Source organism: Trichomycterus rosablanca, chromosome 22 (assembly GCF_030014385.1).
Source record: "Trichomycterus rosablanca isolate fTriRos1 chromosome 22, fTriRos1.hap1, whole genome shotgun sequence".
In the NCBI taxonomy this organism is placed as follows: Eukaryota; Metazoa; Chordata; class Actinopteri; order Siluriformes; family Trichomycteridae; genus Trichomycterus; species Trichomycterus rosablanca.
The window spans coordinates 14,539,099-14,567,078 of NC_086009.1; the positions used below are offsets into that span (position 1 = coordinate 14,539,099).

General features: G+C 43.7%; 1 protein-coding gene across 1 annotated transcript; it reads left to right on the forward strand.

Moving 5' to 3' along the window:
* The first annotated feature begins 317 nt into the window (after positions 1-317).
* On the forward strand, positions 318-27,696 carry pitpnc1a (phosphatidylinositol transfer protein cytoplasmic 1a). The gene is made up of 9 exons (XM_062985051.1): positions 318-341; positions 3,973-4,121; positions 8,349-8,437; positions 9,368-9,375; positions 14,052-14,123; positions 20,444-20,536; positions 25,363-25,518; positions 25,763-25,826; positions 27,209-27,696. Exons 1-9 carry the CDS (start codon positions 318-320, stop codon positions 27,520-27,522), a joined length of 969 nt encoding a protein of 322 aa, XP_062841121.1. The 3' UTR covers positions 27,523-27,696.
* The last annotated feature ends 284 nt before the right edge of the window (positions 27,697-27,980 follow it).

Below are 27,980 nucleotides of genomic sequence, written 5' to 3' on the forward strand. Positions count from 1 at the left end.
CTTTATGGTCAGGGTCACCTTGGGTCCAGTTTTTCAGAAACATTGGGTACAAGGAACTCAAAACAGCTGCCTAAACTATACTACATCCTAGAAAGACCAAATCAAGAATGCCAAATCCTATGCTGATGCCTAAGGCTGATGCCAACAGAGACACCAAGGACCTAACACCGTGGGAAACAAGGACCAAACCGTGTTTGGACTAAGCCCCACAGTCGCCCTACTACAGCTATATCAACAACCCTCAAACAAGACAAAGTGCTGTCGTTACTTATGCACGCACATTGTAATAATTGCAACACAAGGAGCAGCTGTGGATCATGGATTTGGGGGCCAATCAGCAGGCAAGTGCAGAGACAGAGTATAACAGAATAACATTATGACCACCTTCCTAATATTGTGTTGGTCCCCCTTTTGCTGCCAAAACAGCCCTGCAACTGTGATGCACTGTCTGTTGATGCATGCTCAATAATCCAGGTACACAAATCCACAAAGTTGAATCAGTTCATCTGGACACAAGTTTGTTGTAGAGATACGTTTCGTCACTCAATCCGAATGACTTCTTCAGACTGAAGAAGTCATTCGGATTGAGTGACGAAACGTATCTCTACAACAAACTTGTGTCCAGATGAACTGATTCAACTTTGTGGATGTGATGCACTGTGTATTCTGACACCTTTCTATCAGAACCAGCAATCTTCTTCAGCAATTTGAGCTACAGTAGCTCGTCTGGTGGATCGGGCCACACCGGCCAGCCTTCGCTCCATACGTTCATCAATTAGCCCTGGCCGCCCATGACCCTGTCGCTGGTTTACCACTGAGTTACCACTTTTGATAGATACTGACCACTGCACAGACCGTGAGTGTATGGCAGTGTTTCATGCTTTATATATGCTTGTTTGGGTTTCCCTCAAAAAACATGCCAGTGGGTGGACGGGCTGCCCTGTGGGCTGCCCTGTGCCTTTCACACATGGGTTCACTTCATGTGTACATGTCAGTAGGTGCAACAACTACTCAAAATGTAGGCAAATTTAGTTGCGTAGGAGGTTTACAATGGACTGGTGTCCTGTTCAGAGTGTATGGTGGTGTTTCATGCTTCATATATGCTTGTTTGGGTTTTCCCTCAAAAAACATGCCAGTGGGTGGGCGGGCTGCCCTGTGTGTTTCATACATGGGTTTACTCTATGTGTACACTTTGCCAAAAACATGTTAGTAGGTGCATCAACTGCTCAAAATTTGGGCAACTAAGTGGTGTAGGTGCTTTATAATGGACTGGTGTCCTGTTCAGAGTGTATGGCAGTGATTGATGCTTCATGTTTTATAGACAGTGAGGAGTTTGGTATGCTTGTTTGGGTTTTCCATCAAAAAACATGCCAGTGGGTGGACGGGCTGCCCTGTGTGTTTCATACATGGGTTTACTCCATGTATACTGGGTCACTTTGCCAAAAACATGTCAGTAGGTGCTACAACTACTCAGTTGCTTAGGTGCTTTACAATGGACTGGTGTGCTGTTCAGAGTGTATGGCAGTGATTTATGCTTAGGTCCCAGACCCTAAAATTATAAATCAGCCTTTCATAGAGTACTGCCAGCTTAATTGGCACCTTCAGCCAGAGTCACGTTTTATGACATTTAAAAAACACAGAGAGGCATTAGATTAAAATAATAGACACAAAAGGTCTCAGGTTCGAGTTCTGTTTCTTTATGTTCTATCAAGACACAAACTGTTTCCATTTTTCCTTTATAAATGCGTTTGGAAACATGTAGTCTGATATTTTCAGTTCCTTTAATGTGCCACTCATGGAGTCCCGCCGCTCCTCTCATCTTTCTCACATCTGTACAGCACGTACAAAGAGAAAGAGGCATGAATTATTCACTGCCACTTTAACCTCCGTGCTGCTTTTTTTTGCTGCCTCTTTCCTATTATTTCGCTTGCTTTTTGAGAGGGAACAGCAACAAGAACTCAAACAAAAGAGCTTGTACTGAATAATAAAGGTGACGGTGAATGCACTGTGTCCAACAATATTTGTACTTTAGATACTGTTATCCGTTAAAACAACCCTGTTTTCAGAAAGGTTGGGTCACTTTCTAAAATTGTGTGAATGGTAATTCATTGTCAATGACGGATTTAATTCTATTTGTTTAACATAAAGTTAGAACTTGATGCAACACACTCAAAAAAGCTGGAACAGAGGAACATTTTCCACTAGGTCACATGACCTTTTATTTTAATTCTTTAGTATAAGTACTTAATAATAAATAATGTGGGAATTAAATATACTAACTAGTGGAATTTTACCCATTCTTACTGTATACAAGACCTGAGCTGCTCAACAGTCCGTGGTTGCCGTTGTCTGATTCTCCTCTTCATGATGCGCCATATATTTTCAATGGGAGACTGAAATGCAGGCAGGCCAGCCAAGCACACGTACTCTGTGTCCACAAAGCCACATTGTCCTGATAGCAGCATATGTCTATCCAAAATACCAATATAAGCTAGGCATAACATTATGACCACCATCCTAATATTTTGTTGGTCCCTCTTTTGCTGCCAAAACAGCCCTGACTCGTCGAGGCATGTACTCCACTAGACCCCTTAATATGTGCTGTGGTATCTGGCACCAAGATGTTAGCAGCAGATCCTTTAACTCCTCTAAGTTACGAGGTGGGGCCTCCATGGATCGGATTTGTTTGTCCAGCACATCCCACAGATGCTAGATTGGATTGAGATCTGGGGAATTTGGAGGCCAAGTCAACACCTCAAACTCGTCGTTGTGCTCCTCAAACCATTCCTGAAGCATTTTTGCTTTGTGTCAGGGCGCATTATCCTGCTGAAAGAGTCCACAGCCATCAGGGAATACCGTTTCCATGAAAGCGTGTACATGGTCTGCAACAACGCTTAGGTAGGTGGTACGTGTCAAAGTAACATCCACATGGATGGCAGGACCCAAGGTTTCCCAGCAGAACATTGCCCAAAGCATCGCACCGCCTCCGCCGGCTTGCCTTCTTCCCATAGTGCATCCTGGTGTCATGTGTTCCCCAGGTAAGCAACGCACACGCACCCGGCCATCCACGTGATGTAAAAGAAAACGTGATTCATCAGACCAGGCCACCTTCTTCCACTGCTCCGTGGTCCGGTTCCGATGCTCACGTGCCCATTGTTGGCGCATTAAGTGGTGAACCATGACCCTGATGACCTCACCTGTTACCAGTTAAACTGCTAATTGTGGAATCTTCCAGTACAGTGTTACTTGTATAACATTAGTCTTATTTTGCCTCTGCCTCAACTTTTTTTGAGTGTGTTGCAGACGTCACATCTAATTGTTTTTCGTACTTTTAACAGTTAAATAAAAGTTCAAGCGATTAAACAAATTACAGTTTTGAGTTTTTATTGCATTGTAAGAAAGTGTCCCAACTTGTCTGGAAATGGGGTTTGTATTCATGGGGAATAAATCTCAACACATCTGGTAATTAAAGCAGTTAGGATGGTATTAAAACTTGCTTAGCTACAGTATAACCGAAGACTCAACTTGGACTTCAGCCAATAAGACCAGACTAGATCCAATAAATTTATGTTTTCATTAATAAATAATGTTACATTACTTGAACTGCATTTCATTAGGACTTGCATCCCACCCACTACCCTTCAAGAACGTCATTTAGGTTCATGTCAGTGTCCTCTTAGCAGGAGTGCATTTCTGACTACAAAATTAAACTCCTTGTGGATCCAGAAATAGCCTTTTTGACAGAATTATGACTCTTGATAGTGATGCAATCCAATCAGATGGGTCTTAAACTAAAAGTGGCTGGGCAGTAAATGTTCTCATGGCACTCAATCTTAGGGGTTTGTGTTGTTTTGTGGCTGGCTGGTACTCTGCATTAAGTGCATCATAGTTTTAATCAATGACCTCAATGTTTTAAAGATCACTTCTAGGCAGCATGATTGTGTCTAACTTTGTGGTGGACTTTGTCTCCAGTACAGGATCGGGCAACTGTACATGATCAGCAAGCACAGCCATGAGCAGAGTGAGAAAGGAGAAGGAGTGGAGGTGGTGCAGAACGAGCCGTTTGAGGATCCAACATATGGCCCTGGTCAGCTCACTGAGAAACGTGTCTATCTAAACAAGTAGGTACCGCTACAGTCTAAAGTTGTACTGATAGAAAAATGGGGATAAAGTAAGTATTCAACCACTTTTATTAAATTCGCTCCAGGTGGGAGTGTGTCTATATATCACGGTTTGTCCCTCACAGACTTGCCAGCTCCTCCGTTGGCAACCTGCTCTTTCTCTGGAACTGTGATGCTGGGCTTGGTCTTGGTTTCTATGCGTTTATATAATTATTGGAAGCAATGCCTCATAATAGAATCATACTGGGAGAGCGAATTGCCCCAGAGGTGGCATGTTGTCCCTACATTTACATCATTTACACTTTTATCCAAAGCGACTTACAATTGTGATAGACTACAGTGAACAGTTGAGGATTAAGTGCTTTGTTCCAGGGCCTAAAGTGGAAACGTAGAAGTGATGGGCCATGAACTGGCACTTTTTTGATTACTAGTTCAGTACCTTAACTGCTGCCTTCCCAAAGCATTGTAATAAACCCATTGGTCATAGAGATCAGCAGGGTAGCTCGGTTACAGAATCATGTCCTTTTGCCTTCCCAAAGCCTTCCTTGGCCAGATGATCGGCATGGAGGTGCAGATGATTGACATATCAGTTCTTCTTAACTGACAGTCATCTCCACCTGATTTAGCATTAATTCGCTCCAGGTGGGAGTGTTTCTATATATCATGGTTTGTCCCCTACAGACTTCCCAGCTCCTCTGTTGGCATCCTGCTCTGGAGCATTAATTCGCTCCAGATGATAAGCATGGAGGCGCAGATGATTGACATATCAGTTCCTCCTAACTAACAGTCATCTCCGCCTGAGTTAGCATTAATTCGCTCCAGGTGGGAGTGTTTCTATATATCACGGTTTGTCCCTCACAGACTTGCCAGCTCCTCCTCCGGCACCCTGCTCTTCTTCTGGAACTGTGATGCTGGGCTTGGATGCTGGCATGGGATGCCCCACCTTGGTTAATGGGCTTGGTCTGTCATTTCTTGAATTGCCGTCCCCTGCTTGTTCTTGACTGTTGCCTTATGAAGGCAAAACCTTATTGAGACAAAACCTCAACTAGAGAGCATGCAGACAAACTGGGATGACAGTTCACCTTTCAGAACAACATTGGAGTGTCTTCTGGGCAAGTCTCTGAATGTCCATGAATGGTCCAGTCAATGTCCAGACTTAAATTTCATCAAACTTGACATAAAGATGGCAGTTTATAGACACTCACCATCCCAAATGGGAAACACTGTGACATGAATGGTATAAAGGATGCACATAGGGTTTAGCGTGACTCTCCTTTGCCCTACGACTCCCTCTGAAAATCCACTGCTGGCTTGTTTAAAGACGCATCCAGAGACCATATGTGTGTTGAATAGGCCAGGTTCTAGTCTGCAGCTTTATTTAGCCAGTGCATAGGGAATTGGAAATGACTAGCTTGAAAGAAGGATTCTTGACCTACTGATCCTCTACAGGCTTTGTGCTGTAGCTCAAGAGCCAATGTTGTATAAACAGAGTAGCACTGGGATCTCTCTGCTCAGCGACACAGAGAGTACCGTGTTTTTAAGCATGATTGCTTTCAGGATGGGGGTCATGGAGTGAGGTTCAATAGCAAGCATTTCTCCACTTTTACCTGTGTATTGACCTCAGGCTAAAATGGTAATAAATGCGGCTCTGTGCCGCTGGTCAACCTTCAGTTTGTGACTTGTAATAGAAAAACCCCACAGGGGTGCAAAGCATAAAAATGATAACCTATATAGTGAACAGGGGACATTATACTTCATAAAGTGCACAAATACTGACTGTATTCCAAAAACCGAAACAAAAGGCTGACAGATGCCTGAGTAGAATCAGTCTCCTTTGTGAACACAGCACAAAAATAGAGCTAGAGTGATGGAACTGGTCTACAAAAATTTAAAAAATCTCCTTCGTGAACAGGTACCGAATATTTTAACTAAGCATGTTTTAAACAAACCAAAATTGTATTATTTTAGTGGAAGCCTTTTATTGGCTTGCCATACCATTTTATTGCTTTGGAGTCTGGACTTGGAGACCTTCAGCTTTCAGTATGTACCTCACTGGCTTTGCAACTTGAAATCTCAGTGCCTGCCGCCACCAAATCTCGCTGCGGGTCATTTGTAGTCACTCAGGGTTTTTTTGATCACCTGCCTCCTCAGGAATCTGGTGGCATGTGGTGCTAGCTTCCTCTTTCTGCCACATCCAGGTAGCACAGCCAGTGTTGCTTTAACTTTGAACTTGCTAACTATGCTTCAGACTGTATCTCTAGGAACATTCAGTGTATTTGCTGTCTTTTTTGTAAATACTGTATTTCCCTGTTTGTCTCCCCAGCCAGTCCAGGTATTCGAGCAAGGACTGAAAAACAGTTTGTAAAGAAAATGAGAGGTTTAAAAGAAGAAACAGTAGAGCAATCCAGTAGAGATCGAGGCAGAGAGTTCCAGAGCTTAGGAGCTATAGCACTGAAAGTTCCATTAAGATGAGTTTAGTGAGAGTCATAGGGAGGAACCGGCACTTTTAACTCAAATGAGTCTCAATTGATGTATTTTTGGCAAGCAGATTGAAAAGCCAGACAGGAGCACCACAAGGGACTGTACTTTACCCCTTCCTGTTCACACTCTACACTTCAGACTTTAACTACAGCTCTGAGACCTGCCACATGCAGATGTTTTCGGATGGCACCGGTAATGTGGGATGTGACAACACGAAGATTACAGGAGAGGTATAGGACTTTCGTCAGGGTGACCCACGCAGCCAGTATAGATCGAGGGGAGTGACATGGAGGTGATCAGAACCTACAAATTCCTTGGGGTGCATCTGGACGACAAACTGGACTGGTCAGCAAATAGAGACATCTTATACAGGAAAGGACAGAGAGCTTCATGGAATGGGTTTCCATGAATGAGCAGCTGCATCCAAGCCTTACATCACCAAGCGCAATGCAAAGTGTCGGATGCGGTGGTGTAAAGCACGCCACCACTGGACTCTAGAGCAGTGGAGATATGTTCTCTGGAGTATTGAATCACGCTTCTCTGTCTGGCAATCTGATGGACAAGTCTGGGTGCATTGTGCCAAGTGTAAAGTTTGGTGGAGGGGGGATTATGGTGTGGGGTTGTTTTTCAGGAATTGGGCTCGGCCCCTTAGTTCCAGTAAAAGGAACTCTTAATGTTTCAGCATACCAAGAGATTTTGGACAACTTGATGCTCCCAACTTTGTGGGAACAGTTTGGGGATGGCCCCTTCCTGTTCCAACATGACATGAAGCAAGGTCCGTAAAGACATGGATGAGCGAGTTTGTTGTGGAAGAACTTGACTGGCCTGTACAGAGTCCTGACCTCAACCCGATAGGACACGTTTGGGATGAATTAGAGCGGAGACTGCGAGCCAGGCCTTCTCGTCCAACACCAGTGTCTGACCTCACAAATGCTCTTCTGGAAGAATGGTCAAAAATTCCCATGAACACACTCCTAAACCTTGTGGAAAGCCTTCCCAGAAGCTGTTATAGCTGCAAAGGGTGGGTCAACATGATATTATACCCTATGGATTAAGAAAAACAAGCCTAGACCTGATTACTAGTCTCATAATTCCCTTCTGCAGAATACACTACATGGCTGAAAGTATGTGGACACCTGACAGTGTGCTTGCTGAACATTCTATTCCAAAATCATAGTCAATTATTATGGATTCTCTCCACCTTACCTGTAGATTTAATAGCCTCCATTGTTCTTGGATGGCTTTCCATGTAATCTTAAATTGTGGGAGAATGTGTCAAAGGAAAAATTGTAAAGGTTGGGCACTTATGTTGGATAAGTAGGTCTTGCTGGCAATCGACAATTAAATTTATACCTGAGACGTTCAGTGGGGTTGAGGTCAAGGCTTTGTTAAGTCTCAAGAGGTACTCCATACATACTCGACAAATGCTGGAATGGGAAAAGGTCTCACCTTCATCATTTATTTTTTAAACACAATAATGAGGGGTGTCCACATACTTTTATATAGCATGAATACTTGTCTGGATGCCTAGTCATAAGCTTAGTCTATGAACCTCCAATCTATAAGCTGCACTGTCTGTCTCTCAAGGCTGCTGAACTGACCTCAGACCATTACTACATTTTCAATTATGGAAGTTACCCTTGTGGTCATGGTCAGTGAGAAGAAAAAGAACAGTTTATCCTGACAGCTAGCTAAAAAATGGTGTCCATTCTTTTTTTTAATAAAAAACTGCTCTCTGTTTTACAGCAAGCTGCCTAGCTGGGCCAGAGCCATTGTTCCCAAGATCTTCTATGTGACGGAGAAGGCGTGGAACTATTACCCCTACACTGTCACTGGTAAGTAACTGCACAGACAGTACCAGTCAGAGATAGCTAGCTAATCATGTACGGCTAAAGATACGCACAGTTGTATATTTAGTAGATGCAGTAAAAATATATAGTTAACATTAAAACCACCTCCTTGTTTCTACACTCACTGTCCATTTTATCAGCTCCACTTACCATATAGGAGCACTTTGTTTGTCTGTTTCTCTACATACCTTTTTAACCTGCTTTCACCCTGTTCTTCAGTGGTCAGGACCCCCACAGGACCTGGTGTGTTAGTGTGTGTTGTGCTGGTATGAGTGGATCAGACACAGCAGCGCTGCTGGAGTTTTTAAACACCGTGTCCACTCACTGTCCACTCTATTAGACACTCCTACCTAGTTGGTCCACCTTGTCGACATAAAGTCAGAGATGATCGCTCATCTATTGCTGCTGTTTGAGTCGGTCATCTTCTAGACCTTCATCAATGGTCACAGGACGCTGCCCACGGGGCACTGTTGGTTGGATGTTTTTGGTTGGTGGACTATTCTCAGTCCAGCAGTAACAGTGAGGTGTTTGAAACCTCCATCAGCATTGCTGTGTCTGATCCACTCATACCAGCACAACACACACTAACACACCACCACCATGTCAGTGTCACTGCAGTGCTGAGAATGATCCACCACCTAAATAATACCTGCTCTGTAGTGGTCCTGGGAGAGTCCTGATCTTTGAAGAACAGCGTGAAAGGGGGCTAACAAAGTATGTAGAGAAACATATGGACTACAGTCAGTAATTGTAGAACTACAAAGTGCTCCTATATGGTCAGTGGAGCTGATAAAATGGACAGTGAGTGTAGAAACAAGGAGGTGGTTTTAATGTTTAATGTTCTTTATATCCTTAATTTCGGTCTTTCTGTCTCTTCTTTCTCCATACCATCATCGCCCTGTGTGGAAAATTCAGAGTACACCGTGAGTACCTTTCCTTTTTTTTATGTCTTGGCTATTTTTAAAATTAGAATATGGCAATAGCAGGGTTAAGGTGGACCCAAAGCCTAACCAATACTGGGAGAGCCGTATCTCAAACAGAGAGCCGTGATCATCCACTATCCCTTATGCAGGCACCGGGATCCATCGACCACCCTACCCTCCTTTAGGATGCCTGGCCAGGTTGATAGCACTGGGATTCCACAGCTGAGAGACCTTTGTGCCACTTTGTCACTTTATAGGAGCCAGTTTACCTAGTGGCATGTTTTTGGGAAGTAGTTAGGGTTTTTAGATCATATGGATTTGGATAATATGTATATAATCTGTTATATAATATAATGTGTTATTTACTCAAGATCCCCTTTTATATTTAAATTAATCATCTGAATTCATTCCATGTGACAAATATATAATAACACATGCACATAAAAGGGTACAAATACATTTCCACTGCACTATAGGTTGGCATTTAACCCCATATGATGTAACCTGTGGTCCTCTGGCATTTGAAAGTGGGGCCAGTGATAGCTCAGTGGTTAAGGTACTGGACTAGTAAACAGAAGGTTGCCGGTTCAAGCCCCGCCACCACCAAGTTGCCACTGTTGGGTCCCTAAGCAAGGCCCTTAACCCTCAATTGCTCATTGTGTTCCGCTCACTGTGTAAGTCGCTTTGGATAAACGTGTCTGCTAAATGCTGAAAATGTAAATGAAAGTGATTGTGTGTACGCATTTCGAACCAATGTGATATACACCCCCCACCCCCCTTATATCACTCCCTGCCCAGCTTGCACCTAAAGATTTACTTTCCTGCCTCTTTCATCTGTCCATTCTCTGTCCTGCATTTCCCCTCGTAAATCAGCAGGCCTCATGGCATGTTGGACCCAAAATAAATTTCTGCTTATTAATTACAGCCATCATTCCTTCAATTCCTTCTCCTCCTACATTCTTCACTTCGCCTTTGGTGCCAAACGCAGCATAGATCTTCTCTCCACAACACCTCCCTCTCCCCGATGCCACGTTACAGATATTACGTAATCCTGAGAGGCTTTGCTCTGTTCTCTTAATGAGATTTGCTTCTGGGGAGAGTCACAGACAAAACGTTGCTGGAATCGAGTGTGGCAACGCTCACCAACTCACCTTAACACCAGAACTTGTAAAGTCTTGATAGTAAATATTTTAGAAATTGACCCTTACCATCGTATTTAGCTTTCTTGAAGGTGTTTTAACGCACTGTTGTAGTAACAGCACACTGATTATCGCTCCATCATGTAATGCCCGTCTGTCAAAGGGAACGGGGCACAATCGCAGAGACAGTTGCACCATTTTACCTTTTTTTTTGTACAGAACAGAGCAAACCAAGATACAACAGGATTCAAACAGGAAAAAACCAAGAACACTAACAAGGCACAACCTATGAATACACAAAAATTGCAAGAACACACTATGTAAAACAGAGCAAGGCAGGCATTATTCACCGATCAGGCATAACATAATTACCACCTTCCTAACATTGTGTTGGTCCCCATTTTGCTGCCAAAACAGCCCTGATTCGTCAAGGCATGGACTTCACTAGACCCCTGAAGGTGTGCTGTGGTATCTGGCACCAAGATGTTAGCAGCAGATCCTTTAACTCCTGTAAGTTGTAAGGTGGGGCCTCCATGGATCGGACTTGTTTGTTCAGCACATCCCACAGATGCTCGATTGGAAGCTAAGTCAACACCTCAAACTCGTCGTTGTGCTCCTCAAACCATTCCTGAAGCATTTTTGCTTTGTGGCAGGACGCATCATCCTGCTGAAAGAGGCCACAGCCATCGAGGAATACTGAATCCATGAAAGGGTGTACATGGTCTGCAACAATGCTTAGGTAGGTAGTACGTGTCAAAGTAACATCCACATGGATGGCAGGACCCAAGGTTTCCCAGCAGAACATTGCCTAAAGCATCACACTGCCTTGCCTTCTTCCCATAGTGCATCCTGGTGCCATATGTTCCCCAGGTAAGCGACGCACACGCACCCGACCATCCACGTGATGTAAAAGAAAACGTGATTCATCAGACCAGGCCACCTTCTTCCATTGCTCCGTGGTCCAGTTCCCATGCTCAGTGCCCATTGTTGGTGCTTTCGTTGGTGGACAGGGGTCAGCATGGGTACCCTGACTGGTATGTGATGCACTGTGTATTCTGACACCTTTCTATCAGAACCAGCATTAAGTTCTTCAGCAATTTGAGCTACAGTAGCTCGTCTGTTGGATCGGACCACACGGGCCAGCCTTCGCTCCCCACGTGCATCAATGAGCCTTGGCCGCCCATGACCACTTTTGAAAGATACTGACCACTGCAGACTGGAAACACCCCACAAGAGCTGCAGTTTTGGAGATGCTCTGACCCAGTCGTCTAGCCATCACAATTTGGCCCTTGTTAAACTCGAACAAATCCTTACGCTTTTCCATTTTTCCTGCTTCTAACATCAACTTTGAGGATAAAATGTTCACTTGGTGCCTAATATATCCCACCCACTAACAGGTGCCTTGATGAAAAGATAATCAGTGTTATTGACTTCACCTTTCAGTGGTCATAATGTTATGCCTGGTCGGTGTATGAACACTAGGTGGGGCTATACAATGGACAAGGACCAAAGTTGTGACAATGAACACAGGAACTCCTAGACTATGGCAAATGCAATATGCTAATTGGGAAATACTTAGATTGGATCCCTAAACTATTATTCACCCTAAACTAGATCAAGTATAAGAAATGGACATACTAAGGTGGTGGTAGCACAGCGGCTAAGGAACTGGATCAGTAACTAAAAGATTGCTGGTTTAAGCCACTCGCCACTGCAAGTTGCCACTGTTGGGCCCCTGAGCAGGCATGTAAGGCATACATTGGACTCACTGGACAAATTCTCCAGACTTTAAGCCAGTCAGAGTAAAAGTCTAGCCCCGAGACGGCACAAGACTTGGTTTTACATAACCCCAGCTCTATTGATCCTTATAGTGATTACCGGAGCTGGAGTTAATCTAATCAGGGAGCTGTGGGTCTCCGGAGAACTCCAGCAGCTTTGGACCATGCAGGGAAAAAAAGGGAGCAGCTAGGAAGCTAGACTGTATATCCAGTAAGCTGGAAAATAGCTCATCATTACAGCTGTAAATATACCAAATACCAGGCTGATAAAATACGGCTGAGGTGAAGTAAGGCAGCCCTCTCGGCGGTGCTGGCAGAGCAGGATGTTAAACATCGATCCAACTGAAGTTCATCCGGGCTGAAACCTGAAATATATCAGGCTAACTCTGTAACTCATCTATAGTTTCCTCAGCAAGAGAGGAATGTTTTAGCAGAGCAATTACCTGGACCCACGATTTACCACTCTATTTAATTAAATTATGGCAAGGCATAGACCTTGCCCCAGAAGGGATATCACATGGCAGCCTGCACCAGCATCAAGAATCCAACGGGTCCCCAAGAAAAAAGTTCTAGCATAATCGATAGTTGTAATCACAACATACATTGGGTGGGTCCTTGGTGGTGGTAAAGATTATATAAACATATTCCATTCACTAGCTTTGTGTAATGGTAGCAACTGTGAGTGTTTCCTCAAAGAAAGATTGGAAGGGGTTTGCATATTTCTCCCTCTACCGTGCATAATATCATTCAACCATTCAAGGAATTGGGAGGTGCATAAAGGCCAAGAGCGCAATCACGCCTGTGATTCGTGATTCGATCCCTCAGACGGCACTGCATCAAGAACCGCCACTCAATAACAGCTGATATAACCACATGGGTGAGGGATTACTTTGGCAAACCTTTGTCGAGCACTACAATACAGAGTTACATGCACAAATGTCACTTAAAACTTTACTGTGCAAAAAAAGAAGCCTTATGTTAACCATGTCCAGAAGCGGTGTCGACTTCTCTGGGCTCGGGGGCATCTAAGATGGACCATCACACAGTGGAAACGTGTATTGTGGTCAGATGAATCAGCATTCCAGGTCTTTTTTGGAACAAATGTATGACATGTGCTCCGGAGCAAGGTGAAATCCGGACCATCCAGACTGTTCTCAGCAACAACACAGCCAGGGTGTGTCATGATATGGGGCTGTGTCAGGAAAAGGTCATTTACACGTCTGTGACGGCAGCATTAATGCAGAGAAGTACATCGAGATCTTAGAGCAACATGTGCTGCCTTCAAGACGTCCATGCATTTTTCAACAAGACAATGCAAAACCACATGCTGCACACATTACAAAGGCATGGCTGCGGAAGAAGAGGGTACGGGTACTGGACTGGCCTGCCTGCAGTCCTGACCTGTCCCCAATAGAGAATGTGTGGAGAATTTTGAAAGGAAAAACGCTACAACGACGACCCCGTACTATTGTACATCTTAAAACGTGTTTGCAGGAAGAATAAGACAAAATAAAAGCTGAAACACTAAATCACTTGGTCTCCTCGGTGCCAAAACGTCTTTTAAGTGTGGTGAAAAGGGATGGCAGCATTACAAAGTGGTAAATGCTTTACTGTCCCAACTTTTTTTGGAATGTGTTGCAGACCTGAAATGCAGGACAGCTCACAGCTGCTTTGCAGTAGGCAATGTTAATAGGGTCATATTGAATATTGGGTGTTGGCTGCTTTTAACAAGCCCATATGTTGTTTCTGTGTTTTTTAGTGCTCCTTCTTGCCAAAGTTCAGCATCCACATAGAAACGAAGTACGAGGACAACAATGGCTGTAATGACAATGTAAGTAACCTTGGTATATGTGTTGTTTGGACGCATGTGTTTCTTCATAATGATTAATGTGACCATCTGACAAATAAATATGGGACAAATGTGACCTTGTGGGGACATTTGGCTGTTTGTCCTACAGTGTTTCTCCATATAGGTATTAAAATAGCGGCACGGTGGCTCGGTGGGTAGCACTGCAAGCCTCACAGCAAGAAAGTCCTGGGTTCGATCCCCAGGCGGGGCGGTCCGGGTCCTTTCTGTGCGTGGGTTTCCTCCGGGAGCTCCGGTTTCCTCCCACAGTCCAAAAACATGCAGTCAGGTTAAATGGAGACGCTGAATTGCCCTATAGGTGAATGGGTGTGTGTGTATGTGTGTGTGTGTATGTGTGTGTGTATGTGTATGTGTGTCTGCCCTGCGATGGACTGGCTCCTTGTCCAGGGTGTTACTGTGTGCTTTGCGCCCATTGAAAAGCTGGAATAGGCTCTAGCAACCACCCGCGACCCTAATTGGATAAGCAGTTAAGAAAGTAAGTGAGTATTACACACATCAAGACAGTATGACATGTCTGTTATTATTAAGCTACAGTAAACTCTGATTTTTGCTTTATTAAAAGTGCCTCAGGTGCTCGGGTAATGCTGCGGTTCGAATCTCAGCTCTGCTGCTAAATGGTCAGTGATCGGCTTGTCTGAACGTTGGAATGCCAGAGCTGATTTCTCATAACTGCTGCAATTATGGATGGTGATTTTATAAAACTGATCGACTGAAACAATAGAACTAAATAATTACAAGAGATGTCCACATATATTTTGTCATATAGCGTATGGTGTGTATCCGTTTGTCCACAAAGTTGAATCAGTTCATCTGGACACAAGTTTGTTGTAGCGATACGTTTCGTCCCAACTTTATATGCAGACGATTTGCATAACGACCGATCACCACCCATTGCATAACAATGCAACCGGTGATCAGGTCCATATGCAAATCACAATGACCATTAATTACAATGGCCATGTGTGCCTTTCACATATGGTTGGGGTATAGCTCCTATCACGGCGTTGTAAGATGGTGAGAGATGTACTCTCAGGCTCCCCCCTCGGTACAGGGATGGTCGTTTCTTCTTCACATAGATGGCCTCTTTGACTCCCCGTTCAAACCAACTTTCCTCCTTGTCAAGGATCTGCATATCTTCATCATTAAATGAGTGGCCGCTGGCTTACAGGTGAGTATAAACCGCAGAATCTTCTATGTTGGGCCATCTGTTTTGCCAGTGACTGTTTAGTTTCCCCGATGTACAGTTCCCAGCAATCCTCCCGGCACCTAACAGCATACACTACGTTACTCTGTTTGTGTTGAGGGACCCGGTCCTAAGGGTGAACGAATTTCTGGTGTAGCATGTTTTGGGGTTTGAATGCAACTGAAACACAGTTGTTCTGCTACTCCCGTCACATACGGAATCACTACTGGTTTGCGCTTAGACAGCGGTTGTCCCTCTCCTCCCTTCGATCCACTGGAGCCGTGTTTGGGCATTTTTTCCAGCTTTTACGAATGCCCAGTTGGGATAACCACATTCACCCAGGGTCTTCTTGACATGAGATTTCTCTGGCCATTTAATTAATTAATGGTCATTGTGATTTGCATATGGACCGATTACCGGGCGGTGATTGGTCATTATGCAAATCGTCTGCATATAGGTTGGGGTTATTCACCACCAGCTCAGACTGAAGAAGTCACTTGGATGAGTGACGAAACGTATCGCTACAACAAACTTGTGTCCAGATGAACTGATTCAACTTTGTGGATTTGTGTACCTGGATTATTGAGCATGCATCAAGTGTATCTGTTTGTGTTCAGAGCAGCGGTAGAGTAAGTGGTAATACGCACAGACACCTGCAGCACTCAACATGACCCTCTCCGTCTGAGGCTGAATTTGTGCAGACGTACCTCCATTAGGCAGCCATTGAATAAAAAAGCCCATGTGCTAGCTTTCCTTTCTGCTTGAATGAAAGGGAAAGGATTACTTTGAAGACTGGAGAGATAGAGGCATCTTTAATGTTGCCCTGCTATCACTGGAGTTATGTTTTGTACTAAATTAGAAGTGTTTTGAAGAGATTCAAAGAAACCCACTGGCTTATACATTCAGGCTAGTGAGGTAGAGAGTAACTGTAGGAACTCATGTTTGTACAAAAAAGCCATCAGTTCCTTAAGGTGTGGAGAGGGTGGGTGACACCAGCTTGTGCAAGTGTGGTAACTGCACTAAAATGCACATAACCCTGGCCTGCACTTACCAGACGCTTAAAAATTGATGTCTTGGAAGTGTCTATGGGCCATTTGTCTGATCAGCCATAACATCAAAACCACCTCTTTCTTTTCTACACTTACTGTCCATTTTATCTGCTCCACTTACTATATAGAAGCACGTTGTAGTTCTACAATTACTAACTGTAGTCCATCTGTTTCTCTGCATGCTTTGTTAGCCCCCTTTCATCCTATTCTTCAATGGTCAGGACTGTCCCAGGACCACTAAAGAGTAGGTATTATTTGGGTGGTGGATCATTCTCAGCACTGCAGTGACACTGACATGGTGGTAGTGTGTTGGTGTGTGTTGTGCTGGTATGAATGGATAAGACACAGCAGCACTGCTGGACTAAGAATAGTCCACCAACCAAAAATATCCAGCCAACAGCGCCCCGTGGGCAGCATCCTGTGACCACTGATGAAGGTCTAGAAGATGACCAACTCAAACAGCAGAAATAGATGAGTGATGGTCTCTGACTTTACGTCTACAAAGTGGACCAACTAGGTAGGAGTGTCCAACAGAGTGGACAGTGAGTGGACAGTGGATTTAAAAACTCCAGCAGCGCTGCTGTGTCTGATCCACTCATATTAGCACAACACACACTAACACACCACCACCATGTCAGTGTCACTGCAGTGCTGAGAATGATCCACCACCTAAATAATACCTACTCTGTGGGGGTCCTGACCATTGAAGAACAGGGTGAAAGCAGGCTAACAAAGCATGCAGAGAAATAGATGGACTACAGTCAGTAATTGTGGAACTACAAAGTGCTTCTATATGGTAAGTGTAGCTGATAAAATGGACAGTGAGTGTAGAAACAAGGAGGTGGTTTTAATGTTATGGCTGATCCGTGTAAAAGCTTATTATTTTTAATCTAAGGAGTGAGAATCCAATCTGTATTTTTAATGCAACATCTATGTTTCATGTCCCCTTTAAATCTGGATTATAAATGAAAGAACATGAATGGACGATGTCTGCAATTAACATGGTTATGAAGTAATAAAGCCAGACGTATTTATTTCATCTCTTAATTACATTTCTCTGTGTGTAATCAGTTCAGTTTTATTACATGTCAGAGCGAGGAAGATTAGACTCGAGGTTAATTAAAAGGCTTGAGGTGAAATATTGGTTATCTTTATTTTTTTCGCCACATGGCTTTCCTTTTTGCTGCTATAACATCTGTCACTGTTCAGGGGAGCCTCTAATCTAGATATGGAAACATGACTGTAGGGATTTGCTTCTATTTAAGAGCTTTACTGAGGTCAGGCATGGATGTTTTGACAGATAATATCAGAATTCTGTGCAAGAAGAGGTAGGTAAGTTTAAAACAGCATTTTCTTATTTTTTCATAGTACTTTTTAGGTATTTTACCCTCTACAGTGCATACTATTGGATGGATGGATGGAAGTGGATGGATGAATGGAAGTGGATGGATGGATGAATGGAAGTGAATGGATGGAAGTAGATGGATGGATGAATAAATGGATGGATAGATGGAAGTGGATGAAAATTAATGGATGGATGGAAGTGGATGGATGGATGAATGGAAGTGAATGGATGGAAGTAGATGGATGGATGAATAAATGGATGGATAGATGGAAGTGGATGAAAATTAATGGATGGATGGAAGTAGATGGATGGATGAATAAATGGATGGATGGAAGTGAATAGATGGATGGAAGTAAATGGATGGATGTATTGGAAGTGGATGGATGGAAGTGAATGGATGGATGGATTGGAAGTGAATGGATGGATGGATGGAATTGGGAGGGTGGATGGATGGAAGTGGATGGATGGATGGAAGTGGGAGGGTGGATGAATGAGTGGATGGATAAATGAATGAACAAAGATGGGTGAATGGATGGATGGATGGAAGTGGATGGATGGATGGAAGTGGGAGGGTGGATGAATGGGTGGATGGATAAATGAATGAACAAGGATGGATGGATGGAAGTGAATGGATGAATGGAAGTAGATGGATGGAAGTAGATGGATGGATGGATAAATGGATGGATAGATAAAAGTGGATGGAAATTAATGGATGGATGGAAGTAGATGGATGGATGGATGGATGGAAGTAGATGGATGGATGTTATTCCTTCTTCACTAAACTTTACAAGCATTTTGGGAGGTCGTGTTTTCCTAGCATCTGCAAAACCAGACTGCCACTTTGGAAAGTGTTCCTCTTTTGTATAAGAATGGGATGTTAGTATGGAATACACCACTCCAACCAATGGTTGCCATTTTCACATGGTGATTGTAAGCATGTGAGCAGCTGAAATCTGGGATGGATGGACAGATGTATGGAAATGGGAGGGTGGATGGATGGATGGAAGTGGGAAGGTGGATGGATGGAAGTGGGTGGATGGATGAATAGATGGATGGAAGTGGATGGATTGATAGATGGAAGTGGATGAATAGATGGATGGATGGATGGATGGATGGAAGTAAATGGATGGATGGAAGTGGATGGATGGAGGTGAATGGATGGATGGATGGATGGATGAATAGATAGATAGATAGATAGATAGATAGATAGATAGATAGATAGATAGATAGATAGATAGATAGATAGATAGATAGATAGATAGATAGAAGTGAATGGATCGATGGATGGATGGATGGATGGATGGATGGATGGATGGATGGATAGATAGATAGATAGATAGATAGATAGATAGATAGATAGATAGAAGTGGATGGATGGATGGAAGTGGATGGATGGATGGATGGAAGTGGATGGATGGACGTCTTCAATAATAATAATCTTTAACAGGGCAGAGTTGTGACATAAGCATTTTCAAAGATGATACCCTCCTCCAGTGCCAGGCTAAAAGTGAATTACAGTGAGTTATGTACTGGCCTTTTTGTCAGTACCCAAAGGCTTTGTCCTTCTCACCTATCCTTGGTCTAACCTTTTTCATCACACTGTCTACCTCAATCATCTAACTTGTATATACAGTGCTTATTTATTAATGTGTCTCTGTGTGATTCCGGTCGCTTGCTGTTCATACGACGTGTGTTGGCTCTGAGTCTCTGTAGCCTCACTTTTTTCACAACTGCCTGCTGTTTAAATGCTAGAGCAGGTGGCATGTCAAATTCTATAACACAGAAACATGCTTCTAAAGCATTCAAATCTTTTCATGTGTCTAAAAAACACATAAGCGAGGCGTCAAACTCATGCATTGGTCTGCGTCTACCAAGTACGCGCTCAGTTTCTCAGTCAGATACCCAGAGCTCCTCCTTATGGCTGGAATAGGAACTGTTCCATCACCTTTCCTATTAATAAGACCTTTTAATAGTTTGGGAACTAAAGACACTAATTGTTGCAGTTTTGCAAGTGAAATAATACTAGACCTAAGCTGCTCAACAGTCTGTGGTCACCATTGTTTGATTTTCCTTGTCATGATGCACCATACAATTTTAGTAGGGGACAGATCTGTACTGCAGGCAGGCCAGTGTAGCACACGCATTCTGTTGTAGGGTGTACAGACTGAGGCCTGGCATTGTCTTGCTGAAATAATCATGGACTTATATGGGAAAATATGTTATTGTGTTTTACAAAATGTCCTTTTAGTACTTTGGTATTTGCAACAGTGGTTCTCAACCAGGCGGTCTCAGTGCGCCTAGAGGGGGGTCTTGCTGCATTTAGTTAAGAAGAGTAAAAAATAATCACACATGATATCAAAATTTCTTGTAATGTCATATAGATCTATTTTAAACTGCCTATAGCCTATGTGAATATACACGTTTAATTTGCCCACTACAAACGTGTAAAGGTCAACGGTCGGTGACTACAAATGATTGTGATTGAGTTGTTGATGCAGATCACAAAACCTTTTGTCATACTTGCTGAAAGCGTAAGGATATCACCATAACCCGTGTCAACAGGGTCCCAGAAGGGTCTAAGAGGGAAAAAGGATAAGAACCGCTGATTTACAACATGCCCACTAACTGCAATTAGTACTGTTTATTTCTTTAGTATACCAGACAGAGGGATAATATTATACCCCTTGTTTCCCCTTTTCTGCTACAGATCTTTGATGAGCCCAGAAGTGAGGACACGGAGGTGTGTTTTATTGACATTGCATATGATGAAATCCCTGAGCGCTACTACAAAGAATCAGAGGTAAGAGAGATATGGAGAAAGACATGAACATGTAAGTGTGCTTTCATATCTGAAGATTGCAAATGAACTGGGACACAGCACATTGCTATGCTGTATACATACACTGGGTGTGTTCGAAAAGCTAGGGAGCTCTCTACATAGACAGCATTTTACGTCATATTACGCACGCTCCCGAGAAGGAGGCTGTTCGAAATCCTAGATGCCTTAATATCCTCACTAGTAAGGTTTCTTAAAATTTCAGTGTTATTTTGACTCAAGAACGAGTGAGCATCGGAAGCGTCCTTAGTGATCAAGGCGATCCCAGCATTCAGTGCGGCAGCTCTTCTCTCACAGAAAAATAAGAAAAACATGGCTGACGGTGCCGGGAAACGAATGGAGTTATTTTCAAACGTAAATAATTAATTATCAATTTTTAATTTGTATAAACTTGTACACGTGTTTTTATTTGCAAGTTCGGGCTTGTCAGCGAATGTAACCATTTTTGGTACATGAAGGGAGATGTTAGTTTACATGCTAGCGTGCTGTGCCACTGCATCCCATTGGTTTGAATGACAAGATGCTAAATGCGAAACCAGATGGAATCGCTGTCTAAGTAGCGTCATTGACTTATTAGAATCCTCACTACTGAGGCAGCTGCCTATGTAGGCAGTAAGACAGCAAGGTAGCTCACTAGGTGTTCGAACACACCCACTATATGGACATAAGTATTGGGCCACGCTAATTCATGTGTTTAAGCAAGAACTATTGCTAACAAGTGTGATAAATCAGTGATATAAACCTGTTCTAGCATTGAAAGACTAACTGGCTATGCTAAATTGGGAGAAAATATATCAATAAAATAGCAATAAAATAAAAATGTATTGTATTATTGCTGTCAAACAAGCACATGACACTTGCAATCCCCACAGCAGCTTTGTCCTTTCTTACAAAGCCATATTTCCTCCCAGCTTCAGTATCTCCATCATTATGTCATTACTAATCTGATAACAGCCCTCTCTGTTAAGGGATTGATTGACTGAGGGGATTAAGCGTTATCTAGCTTTAGCAGCAACTTGCTTCTAGCTGAGGCGGCGATATGGGAGCAAAGCCAGTAAGGACTAATTGTACTGTTGTACTATTAAACTAGAGGGGACAAGCAGGCTGCACTAAGCTGGTGATGAACTCATCTCACAAATCTTGCTGTTTTCCCTACGGCACCTTACTGGCAAAGAAACTCACCGGCCTCTTTATTAGTAACATCTGTACTCGTGCTTATTTATGTGATTTACATTAACAACATTCCAAAGCGGGCGACACGGTGGCTCGGTGTGTAGCACTGTCGCCTCACAGCAAGAAGGTCCTGGGTTCGATCCCCAGACGGGGCGGTCCGGGTCCTTTCTCTGCGTGTCTGCGTGGGTTTCCTCCGGAAGCTCCGGTTTCCTCCCACAGTCCAAAAAACATGCAGTCAGGTTAATTGGGGACACTGAATTGCCCTATAGGTGAATGAGTGTGTGTATGTGTGTCTGCCCTGAGATGGACTGGCGCCTCGTCCAGGGTGTTACTGTGTGCCTTGTGCTCATTGAAAAGCTGGGCTAGGCTCCCCCCCCCCCCCTAATTGAATAAGCGGTTAAGAAAGTGAGTGAGTGAACAATCTAAAACGACTTATAATAAAAGCAGCCGAGGGTTGAGGGCCCAAAAGTGTCAGCGCTGTGGTGGTGGTGGTGGGCTTGGACCTGTATTGTGATGGGTCATACCCCTTTACCGAGACGCCTGGTGTAGCCCCGCACTGGAAGCTTATCCTAGGTAGTATAATACTGTGGCAAAAAAGCAACATACAAAAAGGCTAAAGAGATTTCTCGGGATTCCCCAAATCTTTTCACAATATTATGTACAGTGGATGGTGAAAAAGCTAAATTATTTGCAATTTTTTTTTTGTACTTATGCCTAGTTCACACTACACGACTTTTGCCCTGGTCGACTGGTCGCTGCTGGATGTGGCAGCTCGGAAGCAACTCGGTGTTCGCTCGGGGCTCGAAACTCTTCAACGACTCGATCCGAGTGGCTCGCCGAGCGCTCGCAGATTCAAGAAAAATATCTAGCATGTTAAATATCTGAACCGGTCTGCGCCTCAAAATCCTGTAGTATGAAAGGCATTGTGAGCAGGTTGCGAGTGGCAGCAAGTGCTATGTCGAACTACAGCCAATGAGAACGCAGGATACGGGGTGAGGGGAAACCTCAGGGTTTGCCTTAGCAGTCAAAGAAGAGAATAGAAAGAAGCTCTGGTCCAGGGCCATTTCACCCAACTCGGCTAAAGAGGCAGTCTTGCGGTCAGGTGGAGATGCAGGGAATTGCCTGTATAAAATACCCAGCAGTCACAGTGACTGCCTCTCAAGACAATTAGAACCCTGCTTAGAAATACAACGATCAGCCATAACATTAAAATCACCTCCTTGTTTCTACATTCACTGTCCATTTTATCAGCTCCACTTACCATATAGAAGCACTTTGTAGTTCTACAATTACTGACTGTAGTCCATCTGTTTCTCTACATACTTTTTTAACCTGCTTTTACTCTCTTCTTCAATGGTCAGGACCCCCACAGAGTAGGTATTATTTAGGTGGTGGATCATTCTCAGCACTGCAGTGACACTGACATGGTGGTGGTGTGTTAGCGTGTGTTGTGCTGGTATGAGTGGATCAGACACAGCAGCGCTGCTGGAGTTTTTAAATACCGTGTCCACTCACTGTCCACTCTATTCTCAGTCCAGCAGTGACAGTGAGGTGTTTAAAAGCTCCATCAGCGCTGCTGTGTCTGATCTACTTATACCAGCACAACACACGCTAACACACCGCCACCATGTCAGTGTCACTGCAGTGCTGAGAATGATCCACCACCTAAATAATACCTAGTCTGTGGTGGTCCTATGGGGGTTGAGAAACAGATGGACTACAGTCAGTAATTGTATTTTTATACGGTAAAATGGAGGTGGTTTTAATGTTATGGCTGATCAGTATATATATATATATATATGTTGCTAATTAGCTTTATGGCTGATTAACAGGAGTCTAACAGATCAGGATAAAGACAGACCCCCTGTTGGGCAACTCTACATGAGCTTCCCACAAACACCTTGCAGCAAAAAATAATTATAGATCAGTGATTGATCGAAAAGGTGCTGTTACCCTTGCCCACCACCGCTGAGCTCCAGGATCGAATCTCAGCCATGCTATCGACCTGTCGGGTGCCTACACGGACATGATTGGCTATATCTGAGAGAAGGGATGGTTGAAACTGTCCAGGGTGTTCCTGTCTCACAGAACATTGCCTTATTATCACCCTGACATTATGACCGTGCCCATTGTTGGCGGTGGACAGGGGTCAGCATGGGCACCCTGACTCCCAACGTGCATCAGTGAGCCTTGTCCACCCATGACCCTGTCACCGGTTTACCACTGTTCCTTCCTTGGACCACTTTTGATGGGGAACACCACACAAAAGCTGCAGTTTTGGAGATGCTCTGACCCAGTTGTCTAGCCATCACAATTTGGCCCTTGTTAAACTCGCTCAAATCCTTACGCTTGTCCATTTTTCCTGCTTCTAACACATCAAAGTTGAGGAAAAACTGTTCACTTGCTGCCTAATATATCCCACCCACTAACAGGTGCCGTGATGAAGAGATGATCAGTGTTATTCACTTTACCTGTCAGTGGTCAAAATGTTATGCCTGATCGGTGTATAGATAACCTATAAATTTAGCCTACATTTTTTTTTTACCCCTTTTTCTACCACTTTTAGCGCATCCAATTTCTACCCGTCAATCATCCTCTCACTAATGCTGGTCCCTGCTCCTGATTGGGGAGGACGAGGCTGCTCCACGGCCCCTCCGAAACGTGCACAGCAATCGAACATCTTATCACCTACACTTGACGAGCGCAGTGCGGTACAGCGCTGTGCACGGAGGGCCACACCCTCTACCGCACTCCTTCCCCATCTCCGTGCAGGCGCCACCAACCAGCCGGCAAAGTTCGTAATCGCATTAGTCTGAGAGAGAGTCCCCATCCGGCTTTAGTCCCGCCCCTTATCTGAACAACAGGCCAGTCGTTGTCCGTGTAGCCACTCAGCCTCAGCTGTCAAGGCAGAGCCGAGATTCGATATGATGTATTCGAGATCTCAGCTCTGGTGAACAGAGTGTGTTTTACCACTGCGCCACCTGAGCGGCGATGTGGCAATTTTTGTATTTATTTATGTTTGCCCATTACAAGTTCAGTTAAATTATAAATAAACAATTCAAACCACTCCTATATCAGAAACTACTAAGCTTTTATACAATCTCTCCTAAAACCATGCCAAACTGTAACGGGACAGGTTACACCTTGCGACTGAAGTGCAAGAAAAAGCCCCACACCAATCCAAGTGCAGGATGTTTCCCAAGGTAGAACAATACTGTGACTACAAAGCCATTAAATACGGTGGCCTAAATAACAGAAACAAAGTAAAAGATGAAAGATACGAAAACATCTGCAGTCTGCAACGGAGAAAGTGATAGAACAGGGATAGCGCAGAACTGAGAACTGTCTGCGACAACGTAGTTCTCTAAAAAAGAAAATGGGGAACCACACAACCAGCAAGGACCGAAAAAAGGGAACAAACTACTCGAAGTTGCCCTTAGGTGTAATAAAGTGTGTGAGTAAATGTAAATGTAAGTTTTGATCTGTAGTGGATTAGTTACCAGGATGTAGTCCCATCTTGTGCTGAGTGTTTCTGATACTGGTAGTACCAGACCCATTGCAAGACTAAATAAACTGCTCTGTTGTGAAGATGTCAGTGATGATGTACTTTTCTTCAGGACCTGCGCTATTTTAAGTCAGAGAAGACAGCACGGGGTTCGCTACAGGAGGGCTGGAGGGACACGCAGGACCCCATCATGTGTTCTTACAAGCTGGTTACAGTAAAGTTCGAGGTGTGGGGGCTGCAGACCCGTGTGGAGCAGTTTGTACAGAAGGTCTTGCCCTCGTTTTCTCTTATGTCTTATATGCATTAGCTTTGTCTTGTCTCTTCCACCGTCCTCTAATGTCCTTGCTTGTCCTGCCCTGACTTCTGCTACTCATTACTCTTTCTGAATCATTAGCAGTGACTAATATTAATCAGAAATGCTGTCCTTGTCTTTGTATTGATGTCAGCTAATAAATGACTGTCTTTCTAACTTACTTTTTTAAATTAATTGCTACCTTTGTGTCTCTCTCCAGGTGATAAAGGATGTACTGTTACTGGGCCACAGACAGGCTTTTGCTTGGGTGGATGAATGGATAGGTACGTAGAAGAACTGTACTCAATCAAATATTTTGTGTGTGTGTGTGTGTGTTCCGTACGTTTACTTTGACTTTTATTTCATTGCAGACAGGATGAACCCGAGATATTTCATGTTTTATCTGCTTGACTTCATTTCATTTGTTAATATAGCTCCCTTCCTGCATTTCAGGCCTGCAACACATTCCAAAGAAAGCTGGGACGGGGGCAATTTAGGGCTAGTAATGAGATGAAAAAACTAAATACAAACAGGTGATGTCAACAGGTGATTGTAATCATGGTTTGGTACAAAAGCAGCATCCAGGAAAAGCTGAGTCTTTGATGAGATTTGCATATTTCTCCCTCTACAGTGCGTAATATCATTACACGGTTCAAAGAATCGGGAGGAATTTCAGTGCGTAAAGGCCAAGAATCAAGAACCGCCACTCAACAATAGCTGATGTAATCACATGGGTGAGGGATTACTTTGGCAAACCTTTGTCAAGCACTACAATACAGAGTTACATGCACAAATGCCACTTAAAACTTTACTGTGCAAAAAAGAAGCCTTATGTTAACCATGTCCAGAAGCGGCGTCGACTTCTCTGGGCTCGGGGGCATCTAGGATGGACCATCACACAGTGGAAACATGTATTGTGGTCAGATGAATCAGCATTCCAGGTCTTTTTTGGAAAAAATGAACGCCGTGTGCTCCAGACCAAAGACGAAAAGGACTGTTATCAGCAACAAGTCCAAAAGCCAGGGTCTGTCATGGTATGGAGGTGTGCCAGTTCCCTTGGCAAAGGTCATTTACACTTCTGTGATGGCAGCATTAATGCAGAAAAGTACATTGAGACCTTAGAGCAACATGTGCTGCCTTCAAGACATCGTCTTTTCCAGGGACGTCCACGTATTTTTCAACAAGACAATGCAAAACCACATGCTGCACACATTACAAAGGCGTGGCTGCGAAAGAAGAGGGTACGGGTACTGGACTGGACTGGACTGGCCTGCCTGCAGTCCTGACCTGTCCCCAATAGAGAATGTGCGGAGAATTTTTGAACGAATCGCTTGGTATCCTCTGTGCCAAAACGTCTTTTAAATGTGGTGAAAAGGAATGGCAACATTACAAAGTGGTAAATGCTTTTCCGTCCCAACTTTTTTTGGAATGTGTTGCAGGCCTGAAATGCAGGAATGGATGTTTATTAATAAATGAAATAAAGTTATGCAGACAAAACATGAAATATCTCAGGTTCATCCTGTCTGCAATGAAATAAAACTCAAAGTAAATGTAAGAATCTCTGTCCATGCTGTCCCAACTTTTTTTGATTTGGGGTTGTACATGCTTCTATGTGTTAGATGTATCTAAACTGAATATATCCCCCTTCTTTTGTCTCTTCTATAAGACATGTCAATGGAGGAGGTAAGAGAATATGAACGCGCCACTCAGGAGGCCACCAATAAGAAACTAGGCACGTTTCCTCCAGCCATCTCAATCAGTAATACACCCCTACCAGCTTGTGCCCTCGGTGGACCATCGAGTGCCCCCTCCACCCCTCTCTCCACTGAAGCTCCGGACTTCCTTTCCGTGCCCAAAGACAGGCCGCGGAAAAAATCGGCGCCTGAGACGCTCACGCTACCCGACCCGGCGAGGAGAGACTCGGGCTACCGGCTGCCCAGCATTTTTTTCTGGGGGTCCAGCTCCCGCCAGCCTGAATGATTTCTACGTGGTTGAATTCTTTCACCAATGCACCTGTCAGAACTGTGCCGGCCAGACGCACATGGAGCAAGCCAGGAGATAAAAACGTTCAACCTCAATTAAGATCTCAGTAGCCTGAGAGGAGCTCACGGTTTACATGAACTCAGGAACTGTTTTATTGTTCTGTTGGTTGACTTATTGATTTCTCAAATTCTAACAGATACTAGATATAATTTCTGATAAACTTGTTAAGCTATTTGAGTTGAGAAGATAAAAACAAGACACTTGAGACTCCAAGGCTTTGTAACTGTTTTACCTTCCTTCGATCAGCCACACATTAAAATCACCTCCTTGTTTCTACACTCACTGTCCATTTTATCAGCTCCACTTACCATACAGAAGCACTTTGTAGTTCTACAATTACTGACTGTAGTCCATCTGTTTCTCTGCATGCTTTGTTAGCCCCTTTTCATGCTGTT

Bases quoted from the DNA above. Each gene is read 5' to 3' on its own strand.
- pitpnc1a (XM_062985051.1), top strand. From the start codon at position 318: ATGGATTTGGGGGCCAATCAGCAG. The intron at 4,122-8,348 runs GTAGGTACCGCT...TCTGTTTTACAG, and splicing joins AAACGTGTCTATCTAAACAA to CAAGCTGCCTAGCTGGGCCA. The intron at 20,537-25,362 runs GTAAGAGAGATA...ACTTTTCTTCAG, and splicing joins GCTACTACAAAGAATCAGAG to GACCTGCGCTATTTTAAGTC.